General features: G+C 56.5%; 5 protein-coding genes across 5 annotated transcripts; 4 read left to right on the top strand and 1 right to left on the bottom strand.

The window, feature by feature from the left end:
* Window positions 1-866: 866 nt before the first annotated feature.
* CH63R_12208 (uncharacterized protein) lies at window positions 867-1655 on the bottom strand (the record flags this gene model as incomplete). The annotated part of the gene is made up of 2 exons (XM_018307182.1): window positions 867-1218; window positions 1621-1655. The coding sequence occupies 2 exons, from the start codon at window positions 1653-1655 to the stop codon at window positions 867-869; spliced, it is 387 nt and encodes a 128-aa protein (XP_018154023.1).
* A 2633-nt stretch (window positions 1656-4288) lies between these two features.
* On the top strand, window positions 4289-4950 carry CH63R_12207 (uncharacterized protein; the record flags this gene model as incomplete). Its single annotated transcript, XM_018307181.1, has 2 exons — window positions 4289-4375; window positions 4837-4950. The coding sequence occupies 2 exons, from the start codon at window positions 4289-4291 to the stop codon at window positions 4948-4950; spliced, it is 201 nt and encodes a 66-aa protein (XP_018154022.1).
* A 23-nt stretch (window positions 4951-4973) lies between these two features.
* CH63R_12206 (uncharacterized protein) lies at window positions 4974-6401 on the top strand (the record flags this gene model as incomplete). The annotated part of the gene is made up of 1 exon (XM_018307180.1): window positions 4974-6401. The coding sequence occupies one exon, from the start codon at window positions 4974-4976 to the stop codon at window positions 6399-6401; it is 1428 nt and encodes a 475-aa protein (XP_018154021.1).
* Window positions 6402-8717: 2316 nt separating this feature from the next.
* CH63R_12205 (Major facilitator superfamily transporter) lies at window positions 8718-10581 on the top strand (the record flags this gene model as incomplete). Its single annotated transcript, XM_018307179.1, has 6 exons — window positions 8718-8908; window positions 9011-9462; window positions 9525-9764; window positions 9840-10129; window positions 10196-10293; window positions 10365-10581. 6 exons carry the CDS (start codon window positions 8718-8720, stop codon window positions 10579-10581), a joined length of 1488 nt encoding a protein of 495 aa, XP_018154020.1.
* Window positions 10582-11340: 759 nt separating this feature from the next.
* On the top strand, window positions 11341-11948 carry CH63R_12204 (C6 zinc finger domain-containing protein; the record flags this gene model as incomplete). Its single annotated transcript, XM_018307178.1, has 2 exons — window positions 11341-11681; window positions 11747-11948. 2 exons carry the CDS (start codon window positions 11341-11343, stop codon window positions 11946-11948), a joined length of 543 nt encoding a protein of 180 aa, XP_018154019.1.
* Between the last annotated feature and the right edge of the window lie 7203 nt (window positions 11949-19151).

The following is a 19151-nucleotide window of genomic DNA, read 5'->3' as shown; positions in this document are numbered from 1 at the left end:
CTACAGGATCTGAACAGCGCAGCAGGAGACGTCACTCGCTCGAGAGACAATGAAGCATGGATGAGGCAAAGGACCGGAGCAGAGAGTCGTCAGTTGAACTACCTTCATGGTGCTAGTTACTTATGTACACATCCCAAGAAGCCTTCCACGGCTTCCACGGCTTCCCCAGATTACCCCTCAATGAGTCTGCGAGGCAGCGATACTCAAGACCTTGGCGTCCATCTGGGGAGTTGAAGCGGAGTCGAGAGGCAGGGCCAGTGTTGGGGGTGAATACGTTGAAGAACCAGTCGTTTCTGTCGCATCAGCAAGGGGGGGGTTGACAAACCCAGCTCGGAAAAGATGTCTTGGTGTGCTCTTTTCCGTCGGTGTTCTCTCCGACAAGGCGACGCACCTCGATCTGCAGCTCCTCGACGCTCAGAGTGCCAGGATCTTTCGGGCATTAAAGAACCGAATGGTTGGTCGTGGTAGGTGTCGCCGAGTTTTGACGATCGACGACAGTGACAAGTCCAGCCGAACGCCTCGGGAGGTTGTTACAACTGGCTCAACAGCAGTAACACAGAACAACTCCAGTAAGATCGGTGAGAACCAGAAGACTCTCACATCCTTCGCTAAGCGGCTGCGGTGCAAAAGGCGCAAGATACACGGGAAGACACGAGCCAGGTTTTGACGTGATAGCCGGCACAAGAAGACGTCCAGTTCCGGGGAGTGTCGCTTCGCTCCGCAAGCTGCAAGATGCAAGCTGCGGGTTCCACTGGGGTGGTGCAACGAGGATGACGCGGGGGCGGAGTTCTGCGGAGTCCAAGTAGGCGAAAGTTGTGATGTGTGCCGAGGTCTATCACTACTTCCGACCTCGTTATGGCGCCTCGCTACCCTGGACACAGACATGAATGTATGTTACCTTTGGGGGCTTGGGCAAGGGAAAAGCCGTTGTCAATATGCACCGCCGTACTTGCGTTCAAGCTTGTTCTCCTGGGTCGACATGATCCTTTTGGGTTTACGTCGAACCCAGCGCGCAAAAGCTTTGAGATCGAAAGTCCTTTACATGGGTGAGAGACGATCGAGATAGGAGGAGGTTCGCAGCGACGAAAGAAATTCCGCCTAATTGCCCAAAAGTCGGTAAAGCACCGTGACGGAGGGGGTGAGTGTAAGCTCGGTGTGAGTTGGGAGGCCACCGTGATACGATGCAACTCGAGAGACTGGGACGATGCGAAAACCCACCTGCGTAGGGTGGAATATATCATGAGAGGAGCGATCCAGGCGGGGTTAAGAGAGGGAGGGAGAGAAGGAGACTAGAAAAAAAAGATGTCTTCCAACTTGATGGACACAGGCATCGGTTTCCGTATGAGCTTGGAAACTTCCAAGCAATTCGGAGCATAACCAATGGATGATTATACAAGTGCCATGCAATCATCGAAACACGAATACAGGGCCGTCGTCTCTTACGACGACATGGAGTTGGTGATGGAGGCGAAAGCACAAGTCATTAAGAATCCTCACCTTTCCCAGCATAGAATGAGGGGGAAAGACGAAACGCGTTGCGTGTCCAAGTCCGAGACGCAATTCTAGGCTCGAGAAGGGCGGGGGCCCAGAGGGACACGGCGGGAATGAAGACAGACATACTCTTCGAGACAGCTCATCATCGGTACTGGGCACATGTCCCAAGAGTTGAGGTTCGTGATGTCGGGAATTTGGCAGCGGATGAAGAGAAGAAAAGGGCAAAAGCCACGCACACGACAGGCACAGCTGCAGAAACCTAAAGCTTGAATTAGATTCCGCATTCCCAACCGCACGGCAGCAAGCCTTGCCAAAATGGCACAGACCGGGTGGGTGTAGGTGACAAGCTGAGCTAGCCAGGCCGATGGCTTTCACGCGTTTCCCTCCTCTTCTTCCTTTCTCCCCCTTTTTTTCCCTTCTTCTTTTTCGAACACTCTCTCTTGGTTGGGTGCGTGTGTGGCTCAACTAGATTGTTCACCGGCCGCCAACCGCCGACCGACCGGTGGACGCTGTGTCTCTGGGCAATTTCCGGGCCATCCTGGGTACAACATCCGAGAGTCCCGGCCCATGGGTTCGATTATGCGAGTTGCAAGTGGCCCGTTTGCGTGTAATCGGACTGAATGGACTCTGTCTGCCTGGAGGGAGACCCAGATCACGGCATGTCGGGCCACGGCCAGCTTTCGAGACTACGAAATGACTCGCCATCGAGCGATCGACGGGTTCTGCAGACATGCAGCTCGTATTGCCGTCGTTTCGAGCTCCTGTTCCTTTGCAGGTGGTGTGCGTGTCTGCGCGAAAACATGTCAGTCGCCGATCGCATGACGTCGGCTCATTGGCCACCCAGGAGAGGGAGAGAGAGAGAGATGAAAAAAAAAAAAAAAAAGTAAAGAAAAAAATAAGAGACGCGTAGAAGCACGGCCATGTTTTGTTTTCTGTTTCTCTCTGTTGGTTCTCGAGGCGCCCGCGGGCTTGTCAATCTCGCGCGGCGGCGGTGGACAGCCACCAAACGTGCGCGCATACGGAGCGGTTCATCAAGACCCTTTTAGCTCCGAGGGAAGGCCTTCAACCCGGCGGCGCTAGTGGGGTAATGAATGACAATTCCAGAGAATCCTGCTCAGAGATAGGGGAAGAAGAGTGGAGGGGGTTCAGAGCAAGGTACTCAAGAGTCCTAGATGAGGGGCTGGGTGACCTGCGCCACGGCCGGCGTGGATGGCATTGTTTATCGGCCGGGTCGGGGGAAGGGGAGCAGACCTGGTCAAGGGTCTCTTGTCTTGGACCAGCTCGGCCATCTATCGACGGACATGCGGACTGTCCATGCTCGCGTGTACCCACCCCATGCTCGAAAGGCTGACCTCGAACATGCGCTCATCACCATCGAGGCCTCCCTCGCGCGGGAGCGTGTCGCAGCTCGACGATGGTTGCTTCTTCGCACGCAGGCCATCGGGCATGGTTATTACTCAGCCATCGTATGTTATCCACTAATTCACGGCGTCCTACCTATCTTCTCTCTATCCGCGGACCGCAACGAAGGAGATGAAGAAAAAAAAAGAAGGGGGTGTGTGGCAGTTGACGGGGAGACTCGGTCACAAGACCCTTCCCCCCCCCCCCGGGAAGAGTAGCCGTCCGCTTTTCTTCATGTTTGTCCACCGTATGGCCAATGGAGTTCCGCCGTGGGCGGGAGTTGTGTTCCCGGCGTGCCGTGCTTCTTCTCAAGTTTCCTGTCCTCGGGGTTTTCACCCGAACCCTTAGGCCTTAGGGAGAAGGTCGAGGGTCCAAGGGTCTGCCCAGAGGACGGCTCACGACAAGACAGGCCAAACCATGGCGAGGGCGCCCGGCCACCGCTCGTTCATCACTTGACTTTTTTTTTTAGTTGTGTTGCTGCTTGTGACCAGTTAAGGGGGTAATGCTGCTGCCAGCGAAGCAGGTCATTCATTCGGCTGAAGGGCCCAGGGCCCAAGGAAATGGCGGCGCACATCATCCCACCAAAGCAGGGCAACTCCCGCATGGCGGGGAAGACCCTGTCGCCTGTCCGCAGTGGTCGACCATGGGGATTTGGGGCTGTTGTTCCCGTAGAATTCGCACTGATCTGCGGCTTTGCTGTCAGCCAGGCCGGGCCTCCCTGCTGACATTGTTGCTGTCGGCGGCGCGTCTGTCCGTTTTTGCATGTCGTTGGGTTCCTCTACTCGGGTGTCGTCCGGCCTAGGTTAAGTAAACATTGGCATATCTGCCCTCTTTCTGCGAAGAGCAAACTGTATTCTGCGCTGTCTTGGGGCCAGGCGCGATTTATTGCGTAATTCGTAATTCCTCGACGCCCCTCCCGTCCACTGTTTCTTGGTCATGCTACACGACTTGGTCCCCCCGTCGGATTCCTCTTTGACGCTAGCCTCCCATCGGCTTCCTCTTCCAGTTTCCGACGGTGGATCCAGACATAGATATAGAGAGCTACAGAGAAAGAGAGATAGAGAAATGGTCAGAGACGGCGGAGACGGAGCAGACGGAGTTCAGCAAGAGACCGGAGAGAGAGGGGGGGCATGGGTTCTCCAATTCCATCCATGATCCACGCCACGCAAAAGCCCAATTCCAGTTCACCTTGCAGAAAAGGGCAAAAAAAAAAATCAGCAGCGCCACCTCTATTGGGCAAAGACAGAGAGACGCTATTACGAGTGGCTTTTCTCTTAGCACCCCGTCGGCCGGGACGCTAAACCGCGATGCCACGCCCGGTTCCGCATAGCCTGGTAAATCCCACCGTTGGATGTTTGTGGGTGTCTAAGCAAAATAAATTTCTTGCATGGTCATGGACCTCAAGGAGGTCACCGGCCAAGGGAGACGGCAGAAAACAGACAGGCAGACAGATAGCAGCATCGACGGATCTGTCATCCAGGTCCGTATCCATGATCCATGATCCATCGATCCAATCTGATGCCATTCTTCCCGCAACCCTCCACGTTCAGCCAGCCCTCGTTTCCCCCGTTTCTCGTACTCAACCTGGCCTAACCCGACCCGACCAGACCAGACCAGACCTGGTAGACTGACTAACCAAACTTCTTCTCTCTCGCCTACCGTGATCCTTCTCTACTCATCCCCCCCCTCGCCCATCCATACACACACACACACACACACACATTCGTTATCTGCTTGTCCCTGCGACTGTACGAGCCTCGACCCATTCCACCGTGTTTCGCCGCGGTGGCACAGCTCACACATACACACGGTCACTCTCACACTTACTCTCACTCTCACTCTCACATTCACTCTCACGCTCACTCTCAGTTGGGTCGGGTTGCATCCCCGAGTCCAATCTACCACCCCCCTCCCTCTTCTCCCTACCCTAACCCCGTCTAGACTTTTAACACCCCTTCCTCTCTCCCTCACAACCTCGACCTTACACTCACACATCACCCGTCACTCATCGGCACACCCGTCATCGTAGCAACCTCGGTCGCCTACGGCTCGTAGGAGCGCGACCCGCATCGCCAAACATGCGTCTCCCATCAGCCGGCCTCGCGGCCCTGCTCTGGAGCACCCTCAGCTCCGTGACGACAGCCTCCCCCGTCGCCGACAACATCAACATCAATAACAACAACAGGCCGATGCCTGTCCTTCGCCCACGACAGACGGGCGGCGGCACCGGAGCCACGCCGACGCCGACGCCGACGACGGCAGCGACGACACCCACGACGGCGACTTCGGCGACGGGAGAAGAGGAGGCCACGACGACCGTCACAATCACGACGACCGTCGGCGGCACCGGAGGCGGCGGCGTGGTGACGGCGACGACGGTCTTCCTGCGCACCATCACGACCACGGTCCTCGTCACCTCGACCAGCTTCGAGACCACGACCGTCACGAGCAACGACGTCGCCACCGCCACCGTCACGAACTACGTCACCTCGACCGTCCTCGCGAGGCGCAGCCTCCAGGTCCTCCCCCTCGACGCCCCCGTGCCCGCTGCCGTGCCCGCCGCCGGAATCACGCCGGCCGCCGTCGCCTACTACGACGACCTCCTTGTCCGCCGCAAGCACGCCTTCGTCGAGAAGCGCGCCCTCGTCACCGTCGTCGTCACCGTCACCGGCTCCGCCGCCGGCGTATCGACCGTCCTCAACACCCGCACGAGCACCGTCGTCTTCACCACCACCTCCAACACCGCCATCACCTCCACCCTCACCTCAACTCAGTTCAACAACGCCCAGACGACAATCACCGTCGAGTCCACACTGACCGTCACCTCGACCTCCATCGACACCGCCTCGCCCAGCACCGTCGACACCGGTCCCACCACCGGCAGCCTCGGCACCGCCACCCAGACAGAGGGCGCCCAGAGCACCGGCGGCTCCGGCAGCTCCGGCGATGGATCGGACGGCCTATCCACCGGCGCAAAGGCCGGCATTGGCGCCGCCGTCGGCGTCGTCGGCCTCGCCGCGCTTATCGGAGTCGCGTGGTGGGCCTACAGACGCCACAAGGCGAACCGCCCCAGCCGCTCCGACCTCGACGACATGCGCGCCTACGACCCCAACGGCCCTTCGCCCCTTCACACGCCCGCCGGCATGTCCGAGACCACGGGCGGCTTCGGGGGTGCCGGAGCGGGCACGATGAGACGGCAGCCCGTGCCGAAGCACCAGCTCTCGCCGCCCTCGCAAAGCGTCAGCCCGCTCTCGAACCAGACGGTGTCGCCCGCCAACGACTTTGGCGCTGGGGGAGGATACGCCAGGCCGCCGGCGGGCGGCGCGCAGGAGCTCGGCGGCACGAGGATCATGCCGGCCGAGATGGGCGGCGGCGAGGTCGTCGAGATGGGCGATTCGCAACCGAGGCCGCAGCAGCCGCTCCAGCACACGCCCGCGCCGGGCATGGCGTATAACTCGGGCCCCGTCCCGGACGTGTATGAGATGCCCTCCGAGAGGTATCGGTGATATCTTGATTCATTTTCATCCAATTTTTTCCCCCTTTGTGTCACAAGGAATGTGTGTATTGTGAGAGATTGATGCAGAGGAAAGAGGAGCAAAAAACTGCATATAAGGGTATCTTGTGGGAAAATTTTCGGGAGAAAGCGTTGCATCGAGCCCGGCTCTTGGGGGGAACGAGAGCGGGCGGACTGTTCGTCAGAGAAAACGGCAGAGACATGAAGGGAAAACCCCCCTTACTGGTTGGAAAGATATGTAGCCCCTACAAATAGATAATCTTCGTAATGTGTACGAGGTAGAAGCAGCAAGCGAGCCATATGACACCCAACCCCCAACCGTGAGAGAAACCCAGAATAAATGTATGTCGAACAAGTTGTCCGGACCCCCCCACGACGTCCACTTCCCCAAGCCTGACGTCAAAACGCCATTCATGCAGGCTTTGTGCGTTGCTAGCTTTCCCCGGTGGGAGGGCGTGGCTTGTCGGCGGATGCGGCGTTGCAGACGGGCAATTAGAGGGAAAAGGGGGGGGGGGGGGGGCAGGGTAAGATTCCTGGGGCTTTCCACAGTGCATTGGTGTATTGATGCTGCTTCAACGAATCTATTGATGGCCAAAAGAATATTCAAACATGTGGTTGAACCGTCCAAGGGGGGAGACGATGGTCTGTCTCTTTGCTTTTTTTCCCTTCTCTTTGGTGGGGTGAGACGGGAGCAATGACTGATACGACGAAGCACGGGCGATGACGGGGACCATCGGTTCGTCCCAGGTTGATCTAGGCTTCCTGGTCATCGGGGCTGGCAGCTTGAGTAGAACACGAGTAGAAAAAAAACATAGTAAACCTCTGCTGCCGTTGCAAAGCACTTCCAACTGTCGCTGGGGAAGACCGTCATCAATCCTAAAAGACACGGTCACTGGCGATCACACACACACACATACACACTACCGTCTTAACTCTGGTGATTGATTGACCCAGATGGCGAAGCGCCCGAAGAGAGCAGAGGTAGAACAAAACACTTCCAGGCGTCTGGTAGACGGGCAAGGGGGGCGCGGAGCCGTTGTCACGGCGTCATCAAGGCTGAAGAGTGCTTGGGACATCTGCTTGCACTCGATGTGTCCCGGCTATGATCCGCAACAGAACAGGGTCCCTCTCTTCATGCTGAGAAACTCACCTCCTTTGGTCAGCAAACAAACACAGTCATGTCGTGTCGGCGTACTGTTGCTCCGATCCAGAACCCCCCTCCCTCCCTATCGGCGATAACTCGACCAAGACATGTCCAGATACCAGCCACGACCGAGACTTGGTGCAACATGACTGCTCGATGTCCGACTTATTATTACTGTTGGAGGGGAGGGAGGGGGGGGGGGGGAACTTGCTGACGGATCTCCGCGCCCGCCCGGGCGGTGGCACCATGTCGGGTATCTCCTACGACGCGGGCGAATTGGAATGCAACGGCGGCGGCTCCTTTGCCCTGCTGTTTTGGCAATAGCCGCAGCCCCGAATCGTTCCAGACCTCTTGGAAGACCTTATCTCGTTGACTCTGTATGCTTTCTGAAGAAGAAAAAATCCCGCGGTCGTGGGGGGAGGAGTCTGTGTCGTGTCTCTCCCCTTGCTTATGACTCGTCTGGGTATAGCCTCTTTCTCTTTCTTCACCAAAGACAAAGACTCTTGTTTGTGTCTCTTGGTCGCATCAACTCAATTCTGACAGGCTCAACTCAACTCAAACCTCTCATTGCCCGTACAGCCGTTCTCCCTCTCTCGACTACCCAAGGCTCATCCTGGCTCGCTCGCTCATTGACAAGCTGAGGGTATTCTCGGCCAAAATCCACAACTTCTAGCCAACAACCATCGTGCCATTTTACCGTCTCTGTTTGCTTGCTGAGCCCCGCCGACGTAAGAATTGGAGGAGAGTGGAAAACTCTTGTCGCCGCGCGCAAACCCGCACGGTAGTGTAGTACCTGCACAACACATCCCATCACCCCCCCCCCCTCCCAGCGCGTGTCTCAACCCACCACGACGACCCCGTTACGATCGTCTGACGATCGCCGAGTGGGAATTCAAGGGTGCCTTTTTCAACTGCCGGCCGATGTCAGTTTGTTGCAGCAACTCCCAAGTTTGCATCAACAAAGTTATCCTTGCCTGCGCTCTCCTGTGCGCTCACGTGCGTCACCTACTCTCAGAAGACGCCTGTGCTACTTCGTGACACAGAGATCTCATAAATACTGCTCATTCTCATTACACGCCACACCATCTCCACTCAGGCTTCACCCAGGGACGTCACAGACCTCACAACAGGCTACCCACCGCATCAACGGCCAGCCCCGGCGCAATGGACGCCCCCCAGAAGGACAGGCTCGATGAAGCCGACACCGGCCTCTATCCCGGTGCCGGCTCTTCGGACATCGACGCCCGGGACCCGGTCCTCGTCGACGCCGCCGCCGAGAAAAAGATTGTCCGGAAGCTGGACATGCACATCATCCCGCTCGTGATGCTCCTCTACCTGTTTAGTTTCCTTGACCGGTGAGTCTCTCTCTCTCTCTCTCTCTCTCTCTCTCTCTCTCTCTCCCTGTGCATCTCGGACAAAAAAGCCAGTCCCTTCTTCATCTAACACACACGCCCCAGCGTCAACATTGGCAACGCGCGCCTCTACAACCTCGAGCGCGACCTCGACATGCACGGCAACCAGTTCCAGGTGGCCGTGTCGATCCTCTTCGTCACCTACATCATCTTCGAGGTGCCGTCCAACCTCGTGCTCAAGCTCTTCACGCCGCGCCGCTGGATCGCCTTCATCACCGTCTCGTGGGGCGTCATCGCCACCCTCACCGGCCTCGTCCACTCGTACGGCGCGCTACTCGCCTGCCGCCTCCTCCTCGGCGCCGTCGAGGCCGGCCTCTTCCCGGGCCTCAACGTCTACCTGACCTTCTTCTACAGCAAGCACGAGCTCGCCCTGCGCGTCGGCTACCTCTTTGTCAGCGCCGCCATCGCCGGCGGCCTCGGCGGCCTGCTGGCCTACGCCATCGGCCACATGGACGGCGTCGAGGGCCTCAGCGGATGGAGATGGATTATGGTGATAGGTCGAATTCCCAATTTGACTCCCCTGAGCTCGATTCTGGTGGCTAACGATGTCGCGAAACAGAAGGGCTGCCGACCGTTGTGCTCGGCGTCATCACCTACTTTGCGCTGCCCAACGACGCGGCGACGGCCTACTTCCTAACGGACGACGAGAAGGCCGTCATGGCGAGGCGGAGGGCGCGCGAGTACGGCAACACGAGCAGCGCGCAGGAGTTCAGCCGCGACGACATGTTCAAGGCCTTCATGGACTGGAAGGTCTGGGTATTTAGCATCGCGCAGTTTGGCGCTGACACGATGCTTTACGGTTAGTCTCCGAGTCTCTCCCGAGTTCCCTTGAGGGTGAGTGCCATGGCCATTGGGTTGCTGACGACGCCGGCAGGCTTCTCAACGTTCCTCCCGACCATCATCAACGGCCTCGGCACGTGGACGGTCGCGCAGGTGCAGCTGCTGACGGTGCCGTGTTACTTCCTCGGCGCCGTGGTGTACATGTGCATGGCCTTCCTCTCGGACCGCATGCAGCGGCGCGGCCTATTCTGCGTCATCTTCGGCAGCATCAGCGTCATCGGCTACGGCGTGCTCATCTCGCCGTCGTCCAACGGGGTGCATTACTTCGGCTGCTTCCTCGTGGCCGCGGGGCTGTACGTCGTTGTCGGGCTGCCGTTGGCATGGGTGAGTACCGACTGGACGCCTCCCTTGTATGGCTCGTTGACGAACTGACGACGTGTTTTGACGCAGCTGCCCAACAACTCCCCGAGATACGGCAAGCGGACGACGGCCAGCGGCATGCAGCTGACCATCGGCAACTGCTCCGGCGTCATGTCGTCTTTCATCTAGTGAGTCCATCCATCCTTTGGGGTCTCTTGATATCCCTTTCCAGATGACGAAGACTGACAACAGAACACAGCCAAGCCGTCGACAAGCCCAGGTACATCCGGGGCCACGCGGTGACTCTGAGCATGGTCGGCATGGCCACGTGCCTGTACGGCTTCCTGTGGTTCTGGTACTCGCGGGAGAACAAGCAGCGCGAGGCCGGCCGCGTCCAGAGCAAGTACGCCGACCTCTCGGACGACGAGCTGGCCGAACTGGGGGACGAGAGCCCGCGCTACCGGTACACGATTTGAGGGGAAGGCTTGCGGGTTTGCAGGTTTCGAGATGGGGAAGGATGCTCCAAGAAGAAAATGTCGGAAGGACATTGTGATGGATGAAGGACGTGGAGAACGGGAGGTAGCACGTCTTGCTAATGAGATACCCTTTTAGAGAACGCGTCACGTTTGTACGTTCATCTTAGCGAATGCAGCTATATAAGACGATAGACCGGTTTGCCCAGCGGGGGGTCATGTAAGTCGAGAGGCTCGCCAGTCCAACTTACGATCACGAAGCGTGCTCAGCGCTGAATGTATGAGTACCCGCCGCGTTTGGTTGCAGAAAGAGACACGAAGTATAAGCCCCTGGAAATTCAAGACCAAAAGACTCTGATGAGCGTCTGGTGTCAGTGCCGAGCCGATTGACGCCAGAGTCGAGAAGTATGAAACCAGGACTGAGTACCATGACAACTCCAACTGAGCGGGATGCACCGCCGCGAGCGGAACCAATTCGACTTATGTCTCGGTTGGTTTCCCCCAGTATTATCTCCTGCCCAAGCATATAAGTACTCGACAGTACTCTGGTGCGAGAAAGATCACCACTACCTACGACTCTACAATGTTCGTGTCTAACAAAAGTGCTCACCCACCCCGGTGAAGTCCTTTGTCAGGGTAGACACCTAACCCTCATGCTCGGCCTACCCGCCATGACTCTCGCAAGCTCGACTCTAGCAAGCCGCCCATCTCGTTCCCTGAGAATCTCCCTGTGATGATCTCGAACGAGTTCACAGCCAGGCAATGGGACATACCGCGGCCAACCACGACAACGCCCGCCGAGGACCGTGTCCACGAAGCCACAAAGGACATCGACCAGGTGCAACAGCAAGCGGCGCAGAGCATGCCGCCGACTGGTGGCTGATCCCACCAACGAGGCAGAAGACCAGAGCCGCCGCCTCAAAGGCCGGCTCGGTGCTCGAAGACGTCTCCCTCATCCTACTCCAAACCACACACTTCAACCTCCTCGTCCTCCTCCACCTGGCGCACATGTTGCGCCCAACCGGAACCAAGAAGTGCAAGTGCAGAACCCTCGCCTGCGTGAACAAGGCCCGCGAGCTCCTGGGCCACTACATCAGGTTTCGGTGCGCGAACCACGTCGCCTTCCGCTGTCAATGCGTCAACTTCTCTGCCTTCACAGCGTCCCCAGGCCCTGCACCTCTGCCCCCGTCGGGAGGTGGGACCGCGGCGCCAACGACGACGACGCGAGCTTCCCCGTTCACCAGCAGCCGGGCGAACAGGACGAGGCCGTCGATTTCCTGATGGACGGAATGGATGGGATGGAAGCGGATGGTCCCGGCGGCGGTGATTTGCAGCTCGAGAGGACCGCTTCCATACTGAGGGTGCTCTAGGGCATCGAGGAGGACGATGCTGTTCGAGTGGAAATCCAGCAAGTTCATGCTGATCCGCGCGCGCGTTGTCTGCAGCTGAGGGCTCCGTCGCTAGGTACCGTCTGGAACACCACAAATGGCATCTCGTCGGCCACGGTGCTCGCGCCGGCGAGCGGTATCAGTCCGGTCGTTGGCGGGCAATGGAATGTCCACTGTGACTAGACTCAGGGGCGTCTGCCACTGTTCGAGCCGGTCTTGGGAGAGACTCAATACAGAAATCCTCATGGACTCATACAAGGCAACTCCGATATTGCTTTGGCGGCGGGTACCACAGCCTGGAGACTGCGGGACGGCGACGGCGTGCCCTTTCAACAGTTTTCTGGATGGGAGCGAGGGGACGCAAGACACCGCATTTGCGCAGCAGCGTGAGGTAGACGCACGCATTTTTTTTTTCTTCTGTTTTCTGGCGTATGATAATCACCTTCCTCTGACGATATCGCTCACAATTTGCCCTTCCTGAAGTGTTGCCTGTCTCCTGCGCAGCCCTATACTTCTGCCTACTCGAGAGAAACGTCGTCACTCAGAAGCCGTGATGGCGATGGCCACAGATGACGGAACAGAGTGTGCATCACTCACTACGTAGTCAAGACAGTACAAGCAAACCAGACCGCCTCATGAGTGACCAGAAGGCATGACCAGAAGGCATGACCAGAAGGCATGATCTGGTCTGGGTAGAGAAGTCCAAGTTGGAGCAACTTGGTCCTCGCCCATCTCCTTGAGCGGCTGAAGTTCTGAAACGAGAACTCTGGTTCTCATTTTGAATGCTCAGGCCATAGAAGTTGGCACTCAATGTCTGTCCGCATTCACAACAACATATGGACCTTTGGGCGTCAGTTTGCTGCCGCTTCAATCGATGGATTGATAGGGCGTTCGGCTTCACGATCGGCCGCAGTGTCGCCACGACATGTGTCTTAACAAGCATCAGTACTCGGTCAGGAGCACAAGGGAGGGCCTTGGGCTTCGGCTAGAAAGCGCTCTCGAGATGCAACTTTCTCTTGATGAATGACCGCCGTGCTTTTCAACTCCCCTTGTGGAGGAACAACAGTTGGTGAAGTCAGGAAGATCATGTGTGCAATACCGGCCAGAATCTATCGGCATACAAGCACTAACTTCCTCGCCGCTTCACTAGTTTCAACCATGGCCATACCGATTGTTGCGGCTACATGCCCACATGAAGCGAATGTTGACGGCATTCCAACTCCAGGGGGGGGGACTTCAGTACTCACACCTAAGCTGGTAGATCACCGTTGACCACTGAACCAACCTGGCTATCCCACCGGCTTCAGTGCCAGCGCATGGGAGAGAGAGAGAGAGCATCGCTTGTGCCGTCGTTGTCACCGTACTCTAGCATGATCCCGGATGGCCATCGGATGGACGCCCAGTGAAGAGCATGCCCCCGGAGCCCTTTCCCGATAGCCTGTCCCGAAAGAGAGAACGAAATCGGGGAGGCAAAGGGTGGTGCCGTAGCTTCGCGGTCCAAAGTTAGTCTCGGTGATATGAACTTTACTTTCATAGTAATTACTCGGCGAGTCAAACTTGGTAGGGGGCGGTGCCGTACGCTGACTCTTGTAGACTTCTTTCATGCCCTTCGGTATGGAATTTTGTATCATGCGGCCTCGAGAGATTGGGTTGGTACGTCAACACCATTTCGCCAGCATCTTCCTATTACAGAGGGAGCGATCTTCACCACACTACACGGCGCGTCCGCCGGGCTAAACATACCGTGTCGTCTCAAGAGCCCGCCAAGGCCAGGCATCCGTTTGATCTGCGTGCGACAGCTCGCCAACTCCTGCCCCTTCTTGTGTCACAGGAATCTATGCTTATAATTATCTCAGAGGCTGGACCTGGATGTCGGTCTCCCTCATTGAGAACGCCTGACTTTTGAGTACCCTTCGAGATGCCGTCCTTCCGGGATGACGGAGCCCTCCCTAGGTTGACTCTGGCCACTTCTGGGGCGCCCTCGAGAATCTCCGGATCACGTCGCTTGGCAACAGAGCCGGATGACTGGGACGACATGGGCCAAGCTGCGCAGTTGTGCAGCAGACCTGTGGATCTGTCCTTTTTGTGTTGTGAAGGGCGTGTGTGAGTTTCCGGCCGCCTAGGTGCTGGCGCCTTGCTTCTTCGCGCAGTAGCCTTTCCAGCAAAGCGTAATATTTCCCGACAAGGCTTAAGATTCCCAGATCGAGGCCCAAAATTGGTTCAATGGGCGAGAAGATGGCTTTGACTTCAAGATCGGGGTTTTGCTACCGAATTTGCCACAACGTTAACATGTTGCCCCTGTTTGCCAGTTTTTTTCTTTCTTTTTGTTTTCTTTTTTTTTTTTCCTTCTCGGTTTTACACGCGCTTTGTGAAGTCAACTCCAGGGTGTGCCAGGTTTAGAGCTTGCTGATGCATGGCGAGATAATTATCCCTTCCGAGGCGAAAATCGGGATTCGAGCGCCTCATCTCGGTCAAACACTTGCACAGCCAATCCCCCATCAGAGACCCCGGCAGCAGGGTGTAGGGGACCTTTCGAAGAGTTCCAGACTAGAGCACGACGGAGGTCAGAAGAACTGCAGTAGATGGGGAGTTATCCGACAGAGTTCTAACCTTCGCCTCTCTCAGCAGCTTGTACAGCTACATCGTAAATGTACGGTTTCATCAATTCAAGCATACTCACAGCTGGGCACTCCCCTGCTGCGGTACGCCTTGCAACCGGGACACAGATACCTTTTTTTTTTTTTTTTTTTTTTTGGATACAATCAGACGCGGTTGCGACCTCGCCAAGAGCCGCCCACGTACAGGATCAAGAGCAGAAACGCCGTCGTCCGTTCGTGTTCGAAGCGATAACGAGGCCAATGGGGAGTGGGCATGTCCATCTCGAAGGTCGGACCGCCGGTGCTTGGCTCGCTCGGAGGCCCCGTGATGATGCCGGGAGGCCCCCAAACAAAGCTTCGATGAGTCGGGCGTCAAAGCCGAGAAGAAGAGGAAAAAACACAAAAAGGCCACTGACCAGAAAGCGTTTATACGGCATTTCCGGATCGAGCGTCCTCCATTCTTGCCGAAGGGTGTGCTGAGTACATCGTACACACGTCCCTCCTCCCCGCTCTCGTACCTACATCGTATTCCAAAACACCTTAATTCTTAACCTTGAGCGCAAGCAGCCGCTCGTAAAGCGACGAATTGATTGATGACGAGCCCTGCCAGAGGAAAGGTAGAGCTTAACCTTGAGGGGCGGACTTAGAGTCCAAAGTGTGGGAAGCCTAATTCCCTCTTCTTTTCATGTCTGTTCTTGGGTAAGATTTTAGGCTAAGAGAAAGCTTACTCCGATGCTTTTTCGCTCGCTATCGCAGCGAGACCGGTGCCGTTCTTTCTTTTGGCGAGGATTTGGACGAAAAAAACTCTCTGAATACGGTTTCTCGATGTATGCAGAGAATAAGGTGTTGGTTCACGCAACTGTAATTTCAACCCGCTCACAAGCTTTGGACGGCCAGTCATCAAGATTAGCCTCAAAAAGTCTCGACACCTCCATCTTCGGCACGCTCGCGCCGACAATCCCTCCTCAGGAAAGCATGTCTCTGGACGAGGAGTCTGTGCCGACCAACGGTCGTCTCAGGAATGGTCCCCGCGATCCATCCCATCTTGGTAAACGTATCCTCGCCTCCGAATGATGCAAGAGGTCATCCCTGCGCTCTTGTACAAGTACAGGACTCTCTGATAATGCAAATTGTTTGCCTTTCTCGGCCCCTTCGAAAGCCTAACAGGAGGAAAATTGTAAAACCCCAAGGATCTTAAGTTACTTGACGGCCCAGCAAGCGGCTACGGCTTAATTCTTACTTACATCTTCCCGCCAGGAGACCCATACACGAAGTGTCTCGCCTAGACATGCCCTCTATAATTAGCTTTCCTCGAGATCCCCGTCCCCCGCGTGGTAGGGATGGACCTCGCGAGTTCATGCCGCTTGGACAACCTGTGCGGTACTCGGGAGAATTATGAGACAGAATTAAAGATGTGCTCTCTTCAGAAAAAGAAAAAAAAAACCTGGGATGCCATCCCAGCACAGCCAGTCGAAGCACGAACCACACCAAAGCCCGACTCTCCCTGTCTCTCTCTCTCTCGGTGATGTGCGCCCGTGGTCCAGTAGTGGGGGGGCGTGGACATAGAACAAACCTGTCCATCGTCGGACATCTCGGGGCCACCAAAGCAAAAACTACTGACACGTACATATATCTCGGAGGTGTGAACGGGGGAGAATCCCGAGAAGGCAAGCAGGGTTGATTAAACCGCGGTTTTCATTGTTTTACTTTATATGAACGCTGAGTTTCTCGACTCGTCCCAAACCATAGGTTGACGGGAGGCCTCCTACGGTACAGTACGGTACGTCTTTGGTTGTTGTCCTCGAGGACCGGAACCGATGGCAGTCCCTGCCTGACCGGGCTCGACGCGCGTACGCAAATGCGCAGCAAGGCGAAGATGGGGGGACGAGTCCGGCGCCGGTTCTGGAGTCATGACCGAGCCATCTCTGGCCCTCCCCGCCCCCACCCGCCCGTACGAGCCCGGCGCCGGTCCCGTATTCGTCCCGCCGCTCCGAAAGCCCCCCCTCCCTCGCCTCTTCGTCTCCTCGATCTTGTGTAATCGACCTTTCGTAGACCGGATATTGTCTCGGGCCGTTTCCCTTACTGTTTCTGTTGCAAGACCGCGGAGCCGCTTACTTGATTGGGCTCGAGGGGTTGATGAGACGTGTTCCCACTTGAAGAAGCATGGTAAAAAGGGCCGGAAAAGCCGGAAAAGTGGCCCTGCTTCCCAGCATCTCATCCCCCTTTTTGCGTTCTATTTTATTAGTCCAGCCAAGTCAAGCAGCCAAGGGACTTGATTCGACCAGGCCACGAACCGAGGGGAGATGAGAGAGACCTCCCAGACCGAGGAGTGAGATTCATAGTGTAGATTAGAATCGTTTAATCTCCTGCCGCAAGGGGCACTTCCTCCCGCCCACGTGGGCTTGATTAACCAGCTTGACCCCCAAGGATGGGGACTGAGGCAGTGCCGCGCCTCGTAATACATCGCAGTCCGCTTTATTTCGACCTGTGACCGGATCCTTGGCCTCTGGGCATAAGCTCGCCAGTAGCCATGCCAAGCATCGTAGGCGCGAACATCGCAAAGGGTTGCAGTTGGATGTAAGAATATGCCCTCTCGGCCTCGTCTAGACAGGGACTCGAAACAACCTCCAATGCTATCCTACCCCATCAACTCCTCCCTTCACACGGTCAGTCAGAACCACCCCACCTCAGCAAGGCTTGCCCTGTTTTCTCCCCTTGTCCCCTCGTCGAGTCACCTCGGAATAAAAAAAAACCGATACCGACAAGATCTCGTTGTCGTTCGCGCTTCTTTAGCGGAGCCCGGAGTCGCGAACGGCCGCTTGTCTTGATGGCGCGATGGTCAGTCGGTTTGTGCCTCCACATCGACACAGCTCAGACGGCTCCGTCTAGATTGCATGTCCCGTCCTATAACGAATCCGCTTGGGATGCGACGCCCGCGCCTGTGCTTCCATATCTTCCATATCTTGACGGCCAATATCTTGTCCAACTCGCCGAAGAGCCAAGGGGTCAAGTAGTGAATGGTGATGGTGAAAGGAGAGCCCCGATTAGGGAACGGGGGGCCGATCCCGACGACATATGGAACGAGGGAAGTTCCGTACTCTGTAAGGAGTCGTCGATCGGATTCCTCCCCCAAACGGCAATCATTACGGGGCCCAAAATTGTCACTGGTAGACTTTTCACGGCGACGACGAGCGGAAAGCATCGACTGGTCAGACTCGGTCGTCAAACGGACGAAACCGTAAACCTTACCTTGGCGTCCAACCCCGTCCTGACGTATGTGGTAGTTTTAGTGATGGTCATCGCACAAGATTTATCCCATCGGCATCGTAGGTGATGAAGCTTTCCTTGGTCGTCAAAACCCACCGATGGGAAGAAGAAAAGAAGAAGGGGGGGGGTGGGAGAGAAGGGATCACGGTGAGAATAGCATAATCCTAACCAAAAAGGTTCAGACATGTTTTTTTTAATCTTTTGTAAAAAGGGTCTCCTTAACTCCCCGTCACACATGGCGAGCAGCTCTTCGCGAGTCGCCGGCCATCATCGCCAAGCCCGTTCAACTCTTCCGATCCAGCGCGTACCGGTCTGCCAAGACTCGCTGTCAGCGCTCCAGGCAAGTTTAACCACCGGCGGTTCGTCAAAGCCTGCCTCGTTGGCGTTTTAGGTAGTCCCGTATTCGCCAAGAGAGCGACCGTGCAATCAGTGTGTGGCTTTGCTGTGAAGTGAAGTAGGCAAGAAAATGCCCGCTTGCTACTACATGTTTATGACAAGGGTTGCAAGGACGGGGGCGATTGCGAGGGAAGGACAAGGTCGTCGGGTTGAGGGACACGGGGAGGGAGGGGAGGGCGGCCCAGGAGAAGGATTTGGCGAGAGCGCCGTTGCGTGTCACGCCCACAACTCACCAAACGAACGCCCAGACAGGGGAGAGAGTTGTGAGTTGTAGGAGAGAGATGGACAAAGGTTGGACCGACTGATACTAACACCGCCGCTGCTATGGTTGCAGACAAAAGAGTTTCCTGTAGGTTAGCTAGAAGACTGTGCAGCCACACTCAACTCAGCATTATTACATCTGTCTTCTCACAAACCTACTCTGTTCGCTTTCCAGACATACATCGTACAAATATCACCAGTCTAATCTGACCAGGGCAGGGCTAGCCAGGCCAAGCTTGCGCAATGCATGACCCACAGGCAAAACTTACTTTACTGTATAGCAACTGGAGTAGAGTTCATGTTGGCCAACGCACCCTGCTTCGTCCTCCCCCTTGCCAGATATGATGACCTCGCGCCGCTCGACTCGGCCGTCTTTACTTGCACGTCGCCAGACTTCGGCCTCCGAGTGTGTCCGCTTCCTGCGTCCGGCTTCTGGTTCCCGAGATGAAAACGGTGCGCGGCTCGCACTGGACCCCCATCGGCTATCCTTTCTGGTCCAGTCATCCGTTATACCCATAAGCACCCACCCCCCTCAGGCGACGTCATCCGTTTGGGGGAGGCTACGGCACGCCTCGCCGTGACATCTGATCCATCCGACGGACAGACGTTCGACGGACCAGCCCAAGCGTGTACAGACATGACTGTTGTCTGTTTCGGCTCTTCC

The sequence above is a fragment of the Colletotrichum higginsianum genome, chromosome 8 (genome assembly GCF_001672515.1).
Source record: "Colletotrichum higginsianum IMI 349063 chromosome 8, whole genome shotgun sequence".
In the NCBI taxonomy this organism is placed as follows: domain Eukaryota; kingdom Fungi; phylum Ascomycota; class Sordariomycetes; order Glomerellales; family Glomerellaceae; genus Colletotrichum; species Colletotrichum higginsianum.
Note: the sequence above shows the minus strand (reverse complement) of the source record. Positions and strands in the feature narration are given on the sequence as shown.